The 16,130-nt window shown below is 36.5% G+C and overlaps 1 protein-coding gene across 1 annotated transcript in view; it reads left to right on the top strand.

Annotated features, from left to right (window-relative positions):
• The window catches only part of ARMC4 (armadillo repeat containing 4), a 59,355-nt gene that overhangs the window by 29,117 nt on the left and 14,108 nt on the right, over positions 1–16,130 (top strand). The window contains exons 8-9 of the mRNA XM_026084168.1: positions 4,229–4,417; positions 4,987–5,208. Of these exons, the coding sequence (XP_025939953.1) occupies positions 4,229–4,417; positions 4,987–5,208 (411 nt within the window). The remainder of the gene's footprint in view (positions 1–4,228; positions 4,418–4,986; positions 5,209–16,130) is intronic.

The following is a 16,130-nucleotide window of genomic DNA, read 5'->3' as shown; positions in this document are numbered from 1 at the left end:
ATGAAATTCCAATTGCAGACCTTTCTTTATACCTCTACCTTTTTATCATTGAGATGCACAGGCTAAAATTTCTTCTAAGAGTTACTGCTGACCATTTGGCTAGTCACTTTAACCCTCTTCYAAGTGCAGTAACAGTTTGACACCAGGCCATCTGATGCCACTATCTGATGCAGAAACTGAACAGAAAGAATCTATTCTGATCTATTTTCTTTCCTGAAAGCTTCTAACATTTCTTTTTGAAAGAACACTTCCTTGGTGCTGATAGATTCCACATCACCCCAGTCAATCACAGGGTGACTACAGATCTTTCTTAGAACTAATAAAGAGGTTAGCAGAATATTCTTTTGGATCAGTCTTCGGAGCTGTGTGCCTTTACCATCTTACCTTTGCCTTGTACCGCAAACCTGTCATTGTCATTCAGCCCTGTTTTTCTGGACTCTACCCATCTGCTCTGGCAAAATCCAACATCATGCAGAGTTGCATACAGGGGGTGGGATAAGATGTCTCTCATCCCAGCAAGAGACACAAACTTTCCTTTTCTTTCTTTCCTTGCAACCTAGTATTTTTGGCAGCTGCTGCCATAGGAAGGAAAAGCTTGTCAAAAGAATCATTATATCCACAAAGTTTATAAAAGAATTGAATCATTTTCTACAAAGTTTTATTTTTCTATCATTGTGCATTCCTCTTAGGTAACTATTGGCACTCTCTGGCCAGCTGTGCCCACAAACTTCTTACCTATATGATTTCATTTTCGGGCCTTAATCAACCTGAATTTAGGAAAAAGCCTTAACTCCATTTTTAAGAGCCAGCAAGACTCCACAGCTACATGCCAGGCTGATATTGATGACTGCAAGTAGTGTAGTTGTTTGAAGCCAAGAATGTTTTCTCAAAACCTCTAGGCTATGCAAAGAAGTCCAGTCCCAAAGGAAGACTTCCCTTTTGAAGGTCCCTTTTGAGAGCAAGGGCCTCTCTAGCTTCCCCATAGACAAAGTGTTGTACTTTGAAAGGGATGGAGGGCCGTGCTGAGATCTGTAGGAATGCTCCAGTTCTTTTCTAAAACCTCACTGTGGACTTAACTTAGCTTCTTACAGTCCATACTATTCGTTGCCTCTTAGCCCTCTCAAAGTAAGTTCCAAGGATCCTTCATGGATACAGTGCTCCAACTATCACTGCCCCTCAGAGCCAAAAACCCTCCTTTAAGTTGCTAGAATGCAAATGGGACATTCAAGGAAATATCATAATTTAGATATTTCAGGGCTAGGACTTCTCAGATATTATCAACAAGAAGTCTTTTACCTTCAGTGCCCAAGGTTAGCTCTCAAGCCAGCATCAGGTGTGGTTTTGACCATGTACTTAGAAGGGCTTCTGTCTGGATATAGCCCGGGCAATTTTGGTTTCAGAACCTTCTGAGTCTATCTAGCTAGAGTAACAGAACATTTCCTCTATTACCAGATCTGCATTTAATGCTTTTCACTCAGATCACCCAATTCAAAGCATTCTTCACCTGAGTGTATGCTTACTGGATGTCTTCTGAGGCTGTAATAGGCTTCGCTCTCTGGTAATATCACTGTAAACAGCTGAAAAGTATCCACCACATCTGCCTATCTAAACAACTATGCTGGGATTCTCAACAATCGTGCTCTCCAGTTTTATCTTATCTGCTAATTGTCTTTGACTACACACACAGTTTAAGAATTGTAGCTTCTGAGTCCTGTCAGACTTCATACAGTGATTGTTTCAGTCATATACCCTCAGGCAGAGGATTTTTTGTTTTCTCTTACCCTGTTTCTTGCATATTTCTAAAGCCGTTAATCAGATAGCACTTCCTTTTAAGAACCTGATCCTTCAGTGGGTTCTTATCTAATCCTGTCCCTTTAATGTAAAAGCTCTTTGAGCCCATGTTTACCATGATGTCTTTTCTACTTGTCCATAAAAACAGTATCCTGGTTACTGATCCTTTTGTGAGAGGTAGGATTTGGGCACTAATGACATATTTTCCTCAGTTTTCCATAAAAATAAGACAACCATCAAAACACATGTGAAGTTCTTGCCCAAGGTGATTTCTGACCTGTATCTATTTCTTAATCAACACTTCATTTGCTTTTCCTAGGTCTTATGCTTTTACCTAAATCCTGTAAGCCTTAAGTTAGTCATTTGCTAGATTTCTGTATTTGTTGGACAAAGAATTTTAAGAGGACCTTTCATCTCTCCATATCCACCTGAAAGGTTGAAAATCTAACAAAAAATGTCATGGTGGATTACAGGTTCTATAAAGAAGTTTTGATAAAACACAAATATCTATGCTTCTTGTAGAGGCATTTTTATACTCAACTAACGTAACTAAAGGGCCTATTCAAGTAACAATGGTGACTTCTCCAGATTACATTCCAGTCTTGGCATCTTCAGGTTAGCCACTTGAAATTCCATCCACCCCTTTGCTAATTATTATGCTTGAAATGAAGTTTCTGAAAATGATGCTGCATTTTGCAGTGTTGTCTTTCATGCTCTGGATAACTGGGGATGCTGAGGACCTTTTCTAGCTGGTCTTTGGCAGAATGCTGCTTGAAATTACCCACAGATTGAGTAAACATGTAAGGAAACATTTAAAGAAATAGACGCTTTTCTATTCTGGTATTGTTTTTGATCACCAGGAAGCTAAAAAAGATCATCTAATGTGATGTGACCTTATATGGGGGAACATCTTACCAAAGAAATACGAAAGAGACATTTCTTTTCAGACATCTCAGTTTAACAGAGTGCAGTGAATCTGGGATGTGCAGCATTGGTCAGTGACTATATAACTCAATCAGTTAAGAATTTGTTCTTAAACAAGAGTTAGATTTACATCCTGTGTGCTTTTAAAGATACATTAAGTACTGCATGCTGCTTGTCACTTTATCAGATAGCTGCCAGTTACTCTTTGCCTGAGGCAACCAAATGAATTCCATGCCCATTAGTCTAGTTTCACAGTGCCAGTACTGCTGGTTCACTAACCCCAAAATTCTCTCTCTGATGCTGGCCAGCAGGGGATGCCTAAGGAAAGATATAAGAATAGGGCAAATCTGTAGCAGTGAATGCACTCCACCTGCAAGAGATCTGTGACTCAGGAACTTTCTAAATCAGAGGGGTTATCTTTATATTGAATAATCCTTAGTGGATTTTTTTCTGTGAATTTGCCTAATGAATTTCTAAGCATGTAACTTTTTAACAGCCACTACAATCCTGTTGTCCCCAGTTCTTCTCTTAGAAGAGAGATTCTCTGTGTGGTCTTTCCATTCCACTCAGGTTTCTATATACTTCTATGATATCCCTCCTTGTCCTTTTTATAGCCTAGAGTGTCCTAGCTGGTTAGTCATTCCTTCTACAGAGTATTCCCTACCTTTGATTGTCCCTCCTGTCTTTCTCTAAACCTTTTCTAATTTTACTATAACTTTTTTAAGATGGGGAAGATGGAGCAGAATTGAATGCTGTATTCAAGATTGAGGCACACTATGGATTTATACAGAAGCATAATGATGCTCTCTGTCTTATATTTCTGTTCTAAAAGCATAACTACACCTTTCCAGAGTCCTGTTTGTGGCCTTTGGTTATATTTTATGTTGATTATTCATACTGTGATGCTATTAAAACCCCCTAGAACCTGTTCTAAGGTGTACATTCTGAAATGCACCATGATTGTCTCACATTAGCTGTCACAACTCCTGTAACCTTCTTTTGAATAAATTTGTAGGCATTCCCAAATATGCATTTATACTGATATAAGAAAGTAATATTAGCCCCCCTTTATCTTCACTGTCAGATCTAATGAGGAACAGAAGAAACTATGGGAGCCAAAAAAGGGGGTTCTGTTGCAGTTTTAGATACCCTGGGGCATATGAGACACCCACCTGGACCTAGCAAATATGATACAGCAGATAAGGGAGACTTGCACCCTTCTGGAGCGTCAGCTTGAGTTTGGAAACAATACCCTGTGGCATCTAAAATGGCACTGGATATCTTTATGTAGGTGTTGAATTTCTTCCTAGATTTTTGTCTGTAAAACAATCCAGCTCATATATGTTGATCAGGAGAGTTTTGAGTTCTGAATTAGCCATGTTTCTTGGTGAAGGCCACACAGCAGTAGCTGCAGTGTTTTGAATAATTGTTATGTCAATCCCTTTTTTTAACATTTGCATGTCAAATAGAGATTGAATATTTAAAAATAAGGATTCTTTTGATTCTAATTTAGGATGCTGGTGAAATGGTTCGGTCCTTTGTTGGTGGCTTGGAACTGATAGTCAATTTGCTAAAATCAAAGAATAAAGAAGTTCTGGCAAGTGTATGTGCAGCCATCACAAATATAGCAAAAGATGAAGAAAATTTAGCTGTTATAACAGACCATGGAGTTGTCCCTCTGTTGTCAAAACTAGCAAACACAGTAAGTAATCTAAACATGTACTAAGTGTCTGAATTTCTTATGTCAAATTACATCATACCCAATTAAAAGGTCAGGACATAAGCAGTAGATTTTGCAGCAGCAATAAGGAAAAGCTGTAGAATCTTCCTCTATGAGAGGTGTATTGGACATGAAAGCATTCTGTGGCTGGTTTTAAAGTCGCTTTGGAAGATGAGCTTCATTTTCATAATCCCTGCTGCTGAATATTGCTTTTCAGAGGTGCAGCTGCCCTATGGAAAAAGCACAAAGGGGTGAGCAATAAATCTGAACCACACAGAGAATCTCAATGATGGGACTGTATGTTACGTTGTAATGCTAATCTCCAGCCAGTCTAAAAGCACCTTTGAAATAATATAAAAATTCACAGCACCTCTTACAAAGAGAATAATAAGAGGCTACTAGCTCCATGCCTCACAGTTCTCTCTAGTTTTAAATTCTATTACAATTAAAATGGGATTCCTTAAAGGCGTTTGAGAATACCGTTCTGCTTTCTTATCAAATTTTTAATGCATTGCATTATTTTTTATGTATTATGTTTTTATCTTCTTCAGAACAATGACAAATTAAGACATCACTTAGCAGAGGCCATTTCCCATTGTTGCCTCTGGGGAAGCAATAGAGTTACCTTCGGAGAGACAAAGGCTGTAGCTCCTTTAGTACGTTACTTGAAATCAAACGACCCATCAGTTCATAGAGCTACAGCTCAGGCTTTGTATCAGCTTTCAGAGGATCCCAACAACTGTATCACCATGCATGAAAATGGAGTGGTGAAGGTGAGGTGAAAGGTTTTTCTTATTTGGAGTTCAAATCATTGAAGGGGTTTGGCATGTTCAAAAGAAGAGCGCTATCGTTTGAAATAGTTTTTGAAATCATTTTTGAATACTGCTGCGTACCTCAAATTTTCTGAACTTCATCCTAGAAACATTTGGTTAAACAGTGAGCTAGGAAAGAGTATTTCAGTTCTAAAGATATCACAGCTAGATGATTGTTACAATACAGACATACGATATGGACATTCACCTCTAGAATGCTTTACCTGAGTTTTACCTTGGTTGGTAATCAGCATTTTATCATTTTCAGTGGCTTTTGCAAAAGAAGTTGGGCCATCTTAATGGATAGTTGCCYGGTATGGCAGAAAGCCACCTACGAGCTCAGTGCAACTGAATCCGCTTATAAGATAGATCTTTTGGGGCCAAATTAAGATAGAATAATACAAAAGCTTAGTTCACCTGGACCTGTTTCAACGAGTTCTGTATTCACTTATAAAAATTCTTATTTTAAGAATCAAGTATGAGCACATTCCCCAGAGGCTTTTCTCTAGTAAGAATTTTCTCTCAGAAAGACTTTTCCAGTTAAGTTTTATCTCAGAAATTGAAGCCAGTAGAGTTATTTCATTGGCATAGGAGACATAACGATTACAGCCTTAGAGATAGATGGAGATTGTAGGAATTGTCAATTTTCATAAATTTCCTAAAAGATTTACTGTTTGCAGATTTTTCTTTTTACTTTCACATTTAGATAAATGTAGTGAAAATAAAAGTTAAATTATGATGCAGTGTTATTGTTAATGTTAAGTTTATGTCTACAGTAATGATAGTACACTTTKTTATGAATAGTTTCAATTCTGGCACAGTTTAATGGTCTTGCATTATCATGCCTATATCTGTAGTTGGCAATAGTCCGGTTAAAAAGACCCGGCTGGTTAAAAATGTTTAAAGACTCAGTTGAAAGGCCAGTACTTGAACTGACTCAAGTCTAAGCTGCCCTTTCAGTCCTGGAAAGTAGCCTCTTCTCATGACAGTTGCAGTATACTAGCTACATAGCACAGGGAAAAGTATACTCTACTACAGCTCATTTTCAGACTTTAGTTTCTGACAACTTTTTATTGTTGCTTATCTTTCCATTCAACTGACACAAACCCCAATGTGTCCTCCTCCTTTTTCTATTTTCTGCCTTCCTGTGATCTCTTGTTTTCATTCATTTCATTATGCAGGTCCTTTAGGTTTTATAAGCTGTAACACACTAAAAGTATTGTATAAAAACAATCTTGATGATATACTTTTATGATAATTCCAGCTGGGTCTAGGTTCATTTTTAGTTTTCAAGCCTAGTTAAAATATTTAGACTAATTAAAAGCATTTATTTGCACTTACAGAAAAATAGAGATTTGCAGCAAAATATGACAGGTATTTCTTTTTTATATTCACAATGTTCTGGAATGTCTATAATATGTTAATGGGAGAAAAGATAACTGGTAAAATGAAGCATGAAGGTACAAAATAAAGGAACCTAGGTTAAATCTGTTGCATCTAAAGCTATCAGGCTAAACTTTTTGCCCAAGGTGCACTTCCCTTTTCATGTGCAAGAAAGATCACATGTGTACAAGTGTACAAGAAAGATCACATGTGTACAAGTGTATGATCACATAATTGTATGTGGGTCCATCACAGAACCAAAGTGGAATTGCTTCCCATCTCATAATTGATGAGTTGTCTGAACTTATGACTGTATATATGACCAGTTCTCATCATGTGAACCAGCACTTGCATGCATTCATATCTTATGATCAGATATGCATTAGTAACAGACATGGAGCAGCAGCTGCATTTTGGTCCATGGTCTGACTGCCTGAGTAACAGTTCAGCTGAAAAGGACCTAGGGGTCTTGGTACACAGCAAGCTGAACATCAGTCAGGGTTGCCCTGAGGCATTGAAGGTTAACAGGATCCTGGGCTGTGTTGACAGGAGCGTAGCCAGGAGGTCAGGGTAAGTGATTATTCTACCCCTTTACTCATTAAGTCACACCAGGAGTACTGTGTCCAGTTTGGGCCCCTGCTTCAAGAAAGATTTCCATTAAAAGTGGAAAATAATGATTGATCTTTGCAAAACCCCTCTTTACTCTCTTTTGATAATTGAGGAATATTCTCCAGCTTCACAGTGGACTTTATTGATCCATACCCATGACAGATCCAATCAAGTAAAATAGTCATAGTCATATGATAATAGACTTTCCCAGTGTCCAGAAGCAGTCACCCCATTTAATCCCCATCTAATGTGGAAGAAACTTTCTTCACTATATTCAGTTAAGTGGGTTTCTCAAAAGAAACTGTGTCAGAGGGACAGATTTCATCACTCTTTTGTTTAGACAATTATGGCAATGTGTAGAATAAAATGTCTGCATTCTGTTCTGTATCATTCAGGAATGGAATATTCATTCCATGAACAGAAGTTCAATTGAATTCTTAGGCCTGTCTACAAATTCATGTGTCTAAGAGATGCTATGTTACCCTGCTTACCATTAAGTACTTCAAAACTCTATGAGGATAGACTTAAGTTATCCTCCTCTGTAGTTCACAAGATCTCAGAGTTTTTGGGGGGGAAAGCAAACTGATTCTGCAAACAAGACTGGTTCCATAATGAGTGTTTAAAATGCAGTCAAACCTGATCAATAGTTAAGAAGTTAAAGAAGAACAACATGATAAAAACACCTGTGAGCACACTTTGCCATGAAGAACCTTGAATAAGTCTTCATACCTGCTAAGTATCACAGTATGAAAAAGTATTGGGAAAGATTTTTGGAAGTCGTTCAGAATAGCAATGAAATCGTCTCTAACATAAAAAGGCCCCACTGTTGATTCATGTCATTAGCTGTTTAGGTTGGTAGTCTGGAGTCCTTTCATAGCCAGGAGGTGACTGTGAACCAAATACATACCTGGGAGGAGAAACATCCAGATTCCTTGCTGCACATTTTACTTACAGGCAGTAAAAAGGAAATACCCTTGGAAGCCGTTGATTTACCTGAAGGATTAACCATTGCCAGTCCCCCCAAAAGCAAAAATAATGGGAGTTTGGCGCAGTGTATTTTCAGACAAACTGAATCAAACCAGTCAGCTGGTTCATGCCATCCATACCAAAGATTGTCAGCCAATGCACAATCAAATGTACTAARTAACTGTAAACCTGTAAGAAGACATCTGTCCAGCTCTTCAAGTAAACTGTATTCCGTTCAGACTCCTACTGAAATCAGTGCGTGTAGTGTGGGATCTGATCCTATACTTTGTTTGTAGAGAAGGCCTAGGAGTTTTGGATGGCCTCCTTGTATGTAGAGTTGAGCCCAGTCTTTCACGAAGAGACTAATGAGACCTCTGAGGAGATTACTGAAGTCATGAAAAAAGTAAGAGGAAAAGAAGGAAAAACAAGCACCCAAAAGCAGGATGTGGAAGAAAAAATTCATAAAAGCAAGCATTCATCTTAACTTCTAATGTCTACACTGTACACTTCTCCTGCTGAAGTAGTCATCCAAATTCCTTTAATAGTCAGGGATGAGAAATAGATTCTTTATTGTGCTWCATCTGTCCTAATTTAGAGACTTACACTAAGATAAGACACCTCATTCTCTGCTGACAGTATTGTCTGGTCTCTTTTGATTATAATGGGAGTGCAGGTTCACAGTTCTGATCTACACATCTACATTGTAGATATCTATGCTTAGAGGGGTAAATCCCACCCCAAGGCAGCGAAGAAGAGACATTCTTTAAACACTTATACAGTCCAGTCCATTATTAGATGGAAATGACAGAATTCTGAATAATAGTGCAATTAGAAAGAACTATTCAAAAATATTTTATTCTCTATTTGGGAAAAAAAAGATGAGATGTATTTATATGATATGATGGTAATGAAATATAATCTGCCCAGCATTAACAGGCACACTTTAAACATGATCTAATAAAGACTTTTTTTTTTTTGAAAAAAATCTTTGGAATGTTAAGGATGAAATCCTTTCTAACTTTAGCCACTTTTAGGTGTGTAGTTCAAAGTAGTCTAAACTAAGGCACCTTCTGTAGTCAATGGAGAGAGAGAGGCACCTGCAGACTTACACTAGCTGAAAATAAGTGCTCAAGACATCTGGATGGAATAGACTTGTGAAGGTGCCTATCTTTCTCCACTGAGTATAGAAATATATATTGCTTCAATTTGTTTCTGTTTGGAATAGAGTATATCTTTTAAAAAAACACTGACTATTTACTTAAAAAATTCCAGTAATGGAAAATCTGCTAGAGCCATGATAACTTGTTCCAGTAGCTAAATACCTTCCCCATAAAAACATTTGCACCTTATTTGTAGCCTAAACTTGTCTAGCTTTATCTTCTGCCATTACATATATGATACTGTTGCTTGGTAGACCGAAAAGCCCTATCTAACTTCTGTTTTCATACACATTCTTATAAAGTAAGATCAAATCACTCTATAGTTATCTCTTTAATTGACTAAGTAGGTGGAATTTCTGATGGAATTGCTACTCTGTCTTTTCAAGTCTTTAATTATTTTTGTGGGTCAACTCTGAATGCTTTATTTTTGAACTTCCAATTTGGACTGAATTTCAACATACTTCAGAACATGATTCAGTATTCCAGTAATAGTTGTATGAATACTCAATCAGGTAAAATAACTTTCCTGTTTCTATGTAAGCTCTGTTTGAACATCAGAGATTTTCATTAGCCTGTTTGGCCACAATATTGCCCTCAAAGTTTATGTTTGGCCAATTTTCTACTTTGACTTCCATGTCTTTTGGGGAACTGTTTGCCAGGTTAGAAATTCCCAAGCTATAATATTGGCCTGCATACACAGGACTAAAAATTAAAGGAAGGTAATGTTTTTAATGTAAATCACTGGTGAAGTTAGACCTTGTGAAACAAGTTGGTATCTTTTTTCAAGGAGATTAAATCAGTGTTGAATACTTGTCAATACACTTTGTAAACCTCAAATGAATTAGCTCTCTTTTTGTAAGAATCATTCGCAGTTTAAAGGCAGCCACAAAATTTATTCAAGCATTTTATTGTTTTAGAGAAGAGAAATTTAAGAGATCAACACACTGACATTTCATATAATGCCTTTTAAACAACATACTGCATTTCCATAGTAGCAGATTCCAGTTTTGGCAGAGATACGATACATTAGAAAACTGAAGGAGTTCACYGGCTGAAAAGGTGATAAATGCTTGTAAATTATGTAGACACAGGTGGATTAGACTCTGTGAAAAGAATACCTGTGGCTTTAAATAGTAAAGTATGAAACTAAAAAAAGAGTATATTCTTCTTTTCAGGTGTTCTTTCTACATTTGCAAGCACCTGGTCAGATAGTACATAAATATTCTAAAACACTTAGGGATATCTTCTCATTGAGGTAATTTCCAATATCTTGTATGAGGATATCCTGATGTTTTGACTTGGGATAAGGTTTGTGCTTGAATTCTTAACTAATTAAATAACAATGTTTAATTAATAACATTATTAATTTGTAACTTATTTATGTATTTATCTGTAATGTGATGGTGTTTAAAGCTATTGATCACAGCTGAGAAGTTCACTGTGCTGGGCAGTGTTGTATACCTACATAAAAAGAAGACCCCAGAAAACTTTCAGTCTGAATGTTTGACAGGACACAACAAGGCGGAGGTGAACAAACAGATAGGGATGGAATGGTAGAAAAAAATCTGTAGAAATATTTGTATTGATCATTGTTGATAATACAAGTAAAACCAAGATACAATTACTGCTAATTCACAGTTGCAATTCAATTATCTTAAGTAAAATATAAGTACCAAATACTGACTATGGGTTGTTTATTTTTTGAAAAACAAGGAAATGGGGCCACTAAAGAGCAGCCAGTCACCTAGACATTAAGGAACTTACATGGGAACCATAACTGGTGCTGTTGGTAGTTTTTTTCCATGTGTGTGTCTCCTCTGATRGTTACAGAAAGTCAGAGTAAATTAGCCTATTTTGAGCTCTACATTATTCTGAACTGCCTTTATTATCCAGACAAGTTCATTTAAAGATAGCTATTACTATGCTGCACTGTAAATAAGTCCATTGTCTCCTGTTCCTATTCCATTGTATATACATAACATTATTTTGGGGGCCAGAGGAAGACAGACGGATTAACTCAATGATTACAGTACATACCTGAAATGTAGAAGATCAGACTTTCAGTTAGTGTACTGACATTTTTTTAATATTGAAAGTGTATACTCTGCCTACCACTGTATAGAACTGATCTTTAACCTAACTGTGTAGCCTGTTTCTTTGAATTATTTGCATAATATGGAAGTGCTCTATTTTCTTATTATGAAGAAATATTAATAGATCCCTTACAGAATATCAATTGTTGTAGCATATAGGAACTTTATCAGGGATGCTGAAAACTTAATTTGAAGTACCTAGTATAATAAGGCAGGCAAAGAAGGACTTGTGTTCATAAGAGTGGGACTTGATTTGTATATGTGCATGCACATACTATATATATTTTTTTAAATTAATCCATCAGAGTTGTTCCTGTCTTCCCATCARCCTGTAATCTCAAGAGATACGTGGGGGTTTTTTCAGTTTGATAATTTTTGGAGGGGGGACAAAGAAGGTATAAGAGCTACAATGTATTTTCTGAATGCTGCTACTATTTAATTCATAAATAATTGTGGGTTTTTTAATTCTATTACTATTCTTAACTATAGAAAGGTTAATCACACATAGATTCTTCCGCTCCCTTGTAATAATCTAAGATATAAAAATAATTAGTTTTACCATGATTTATAAAAGTTACTGTGACATGTAGATTTAATATTTGAAGTGTTCTTATATACTTTGTTATAATGACTGTATTATAAAATACCTTCTGTGTATTTTATTGTGCAGTGCTTCCAGAATATTGGCCATTGTTTGCTGCAGACATAAATCCTTATGAGAAGTTTTGGCTAACTTTTTTATGTGAACAGGTTTTTGTAAGACCATCTTTGTGAAATAAATATATGTGAATTGCAAAATACAGATGACAGTTACTAGTAATTTCTACTGAAAATATTCTAAAAACAGCTTCTGCCATAAACCTTATAAATCTGAAGTTCAGAAACTGAAATGCAAAAGCACTGGCACCTACTTCTCTAGGTGTATTTGGCTTAGGGGTAGTTTGTTTTGGGGGTGTGGTTCTTTGGTGAGAACATTGAGTATAGGATACACAGTTTTACATTATCAACCAAGGTTTAAGAAAATCTCTTTTTAAATCAGTCCAAAATATTTCATATGATATCTATGTAATAATAATGTATATGTGTAGTACACATGTATTTGCTTATTTATATCTTTACATTTTTATTTCCAATTTGGAAGAACCCACTTTTTAATGGTCATGGTTGGCTCTATTCTGGCTCCACAGTTTAGGCTGGAGGTACAGTGTGTTTGGCATATACTCCAAGCTGATGCTTGTTGCTTTTTATAAATTAATTACAGTTCTTGGACATCAAGAAAGAGGGCACTAGATGGCAAAATTGCTGCATGTCTGTCAGCTATAGAAAGTGTGCCCGGTTCCTTTGCCCACAAAGGAATTGATCACATCACTGTAAAATTTCAAAAACAAGAAGTTCCATAAACTGAGTCCCATACTAGCATATTTTGTTTTGTTTCAGAAGGATTAGTGAAAATTGACAGTGTTACATCACTGCAATTTTTATTGTGTTAGCAAGTAGCAGGTATGAACATTTTGTTTACTGTTCCAGCTCTGGGAAGCAGAAACCAGAAAGCCTCATCCTTCCTAATAAGCAGAATTTCACCATTCATGAAGTAGGGATACTTACATATAAAACATTCGCCTTTGCACTATTGCCAAAGGTGATAAAGTTTGACTTCAGTGTAGATTAAGTCTCAGATTTTAGATGATTTTTCAAAATTTCACATTACTAAAGTTTATGATACGTAGCAAGTGTTCTGTTAAAGTCTGGCTGATCCCAGATGGGAAAAAGCAGCAGTCCAAGGGAGATCAGCTTATCTTTGCCCAAACTCTGTGCTTCAGGAGACCTCTAATTTAGTAACGTTTGGATAACAAACCTAGAAGCTGGCATAAAACTCCTCTTGGCACATTTTAAACATCTTTAGTCTTTTAAAAAGAAGCTTGTCCCACTAAGCTGTAGGTTTGTTGGAGCTGTTTAACAGTAGCTGTGCCCTCCAGCTCTTTTAGTGATAAATGAGCCGTTTCAAATAAGTGCAATTGCAGCCAACTGTGCAGAAGGAATCATTAAAAAAAATTTAAATAGACATTTTTGAAGCTTAAAAATGCACAAACAAAGTATGTTAAACCAAAATATATGCTGCTCCTTTTAATGGAAAAGATTGCTACTGGCTAAGTCTGCCAGCTTCAATAGGTGTGCCAAAAAGCCTAGGAATCTGGCAGAGTCCATAGATAGCAGTTCCATCTTTCATCTATATTTCTTTTCTGTATTTATCTTGCTTTAGAAAATGCAGGGAATGTCTTTTCCTTCCGACTTGGCACTATTTCTAAACCACAGAAATACACAGAGCAGCTTCTTGCAGTTGTTTAGCTCCCTACACCAAGTCTGATCCTTCTGACTATGTGAAATTTTTCTTTCTGATTTGACAATAATAAGAAAGAAGAAGAATATTAGAAACTTTTTTAGTTTTATTCAATAATATCTTAGCTAAATTGTCAATTATTAAAATTAATTTTCTTAATTGAAAGATACTGGGCTTAATGCACAAGGGCAGAATGCCAGGTAATTATTTTTGGCATTCAGCTGATCAAAAATAGTTTCCTTGTATATACAGAGCTATTCACAGAAGCTGAATGTAAGAAATAATAATAATGGTATTTTGGACTGTGTGAATAAGTCTATTTTGACATTCAGTGAAAATACGATCCATTTACCCTTAAACAGCAGTTCTTGTATACACGTATATATATTTGCATACATACATACAGATACATATGTGTAAATAGAGGCTAGATTATCACTCATGAGTCTTTAATGTACCAAAATAAGCATTCATTATTGCCATCTATGAAAACTTCTTTTTTTTCCTTCTTCCTGTAGAATCAATCAGGCTTAGTTAAAATTGGCTTCAAGCCCTAGTCATTGTAATCTTTTCAATGTTGCCTTTTCAAACACCCCACTGCAGTATCTTTTAGTAATGTAGCACGTCTTATTGCTGTCACTTTCAAGGTACAGATGCTAAGAAAAAGCCCTTTTGCAAAGTGTAGATTATAAGATGGGTTCTACTCTTAATGTTCCTTTTCAGTGTTCTGTATTTTGGCATAAAGTCTAAAGGCCTGATCAAACTGCCAGGGGACAGGAGGTTGATGAGAATTTTGTCATTGATTTCACTAAAGACTGGATCAGACTCACTCATCACTGATCATAACGGTGATGACATAACAATCAATTTTATGTAAAAGCTAAAGTGTATCTTCTAATACACTATTAGTGAAAGTCCATACAATTTCATTTTATTTGAAATTTCATTTTATTTATTTTTGCATTAATCTCCAAGGATGATAAGTGGCTATATTCACCAGCTGCTAATCAGTGTAAGAATTCTTGTGACAGCTCATGATAATTTCTAATCTATGGTAATTCTGAAGAAAAAATTAATGTTAAAGTGAAAGAACATTGGTCCATATTGCCAGTTAATTACCAAAGGAGCCAGATACACTGCTTATTATACATTATCTTTGGATCTGGGGAAAAGAGAAGGCTACATAGAAAGTGATTTTAGATTGTATCCAGTCTACCCATTGCATCCATATTGAAAATAAAGATAAAAATTAAGTCCATGTCATAGAACTGAGAAAACAGGCAGTCATACTGCCTTACAGGTAGTACAGCTCCATATAATGGAATTTCAGGCTAAGATACGTATATCTCTGTGGCCAATATAGAGAGATTAAAAATCTTCAAAAGGTATTCAGAACACCTAAAGTCTGAATCCCCCTGTGGAGGTCCTGTCTTTCACCACTTCTTCCCTATGTCCTACCATGTCTACAGTTATTTGGGATGATTCCAGGTTTATTTGCTGTTTTTATCTTTATCATCTCAGCAATCTGCAGGAGATCCAAAAGTCGTTAGATTGAATTAGTACCTTTGCAGGAATCCAAAGACAGGTAATTGCTGTAGTCCAGAGGCACTATAAGGCAAATGGATTGTGTACATTTCTCAAGGAGGCCTGTCTGTCCTGGCTTTCCTGGGCATTTGCTGTACAGTGAACATTTTATTAGTCTTTTGCTTCTCAAAGTGTTATACCTTTTCGGCAGTTGCTCTATAGTCGTATTCATCTGCAATAAACCTGTTGATATTTGGAAGTGCTGGATTTACACTACTTGGATTTTAAGACAGCATTCAACAGAACTCTTCACCAAAAGCTCTTAAGAAATTAATTTGCTATGCTATGAGAGACGAAGTTCTAAAATGGTAAATAATTGGTTAAAAATGGGGAATCAAAGTGTCAGAATTAGGGTCAGGTTTTGCAGCCATGGGATCTTGCCATTGAGTACTTCATAAATGTTATGAAATGAGTGGTGAAAGGTGAGGTTGCAAAGTTTGCTGACAACATAAAGTTCTTCTGGGCAGTAGAGACAAGGGCAAAATGCAAACTGCAGTTCACAATACAGAATCACAGAATGGTCAAGGTTGGAAGGGACCTCTGGAGATCATCTAGTCCCCCCTGCTCAATCAGGGTCACCTAGAGCACATTGCACAGGATTGCATCCAGGCGCGTTTTGAATATCTCCAGAGAAGGAGACTCCACCACCACCTCTCTGGGCAACCTGTTCCAGTGCTCTGTCACCCTCACAGTGAAAAAGTTTTTCCTCATGTTCAGATGGAAGTGTCTGTGTTTCAGTTTGTGCCCGTT

Source organism: Apteryx rowi, unplaced genomic scaffold (genome assembly GCF_003343035.1).
Source record: "Apteryx rowi isolate R43461 unplaced genomic scaffold, aptRow1 scaffold_628, whole genome shotgun sequence".
Taxonomy (NCBI): Eukaryota; Metazoa; Chordata; class Aves; order Apterygiformes; family Apterygidae; genus Apteryx; species Apteryx rowi.
This window is presented reverse-complemented; position numbering and strand designations above follow the sequence as displayed.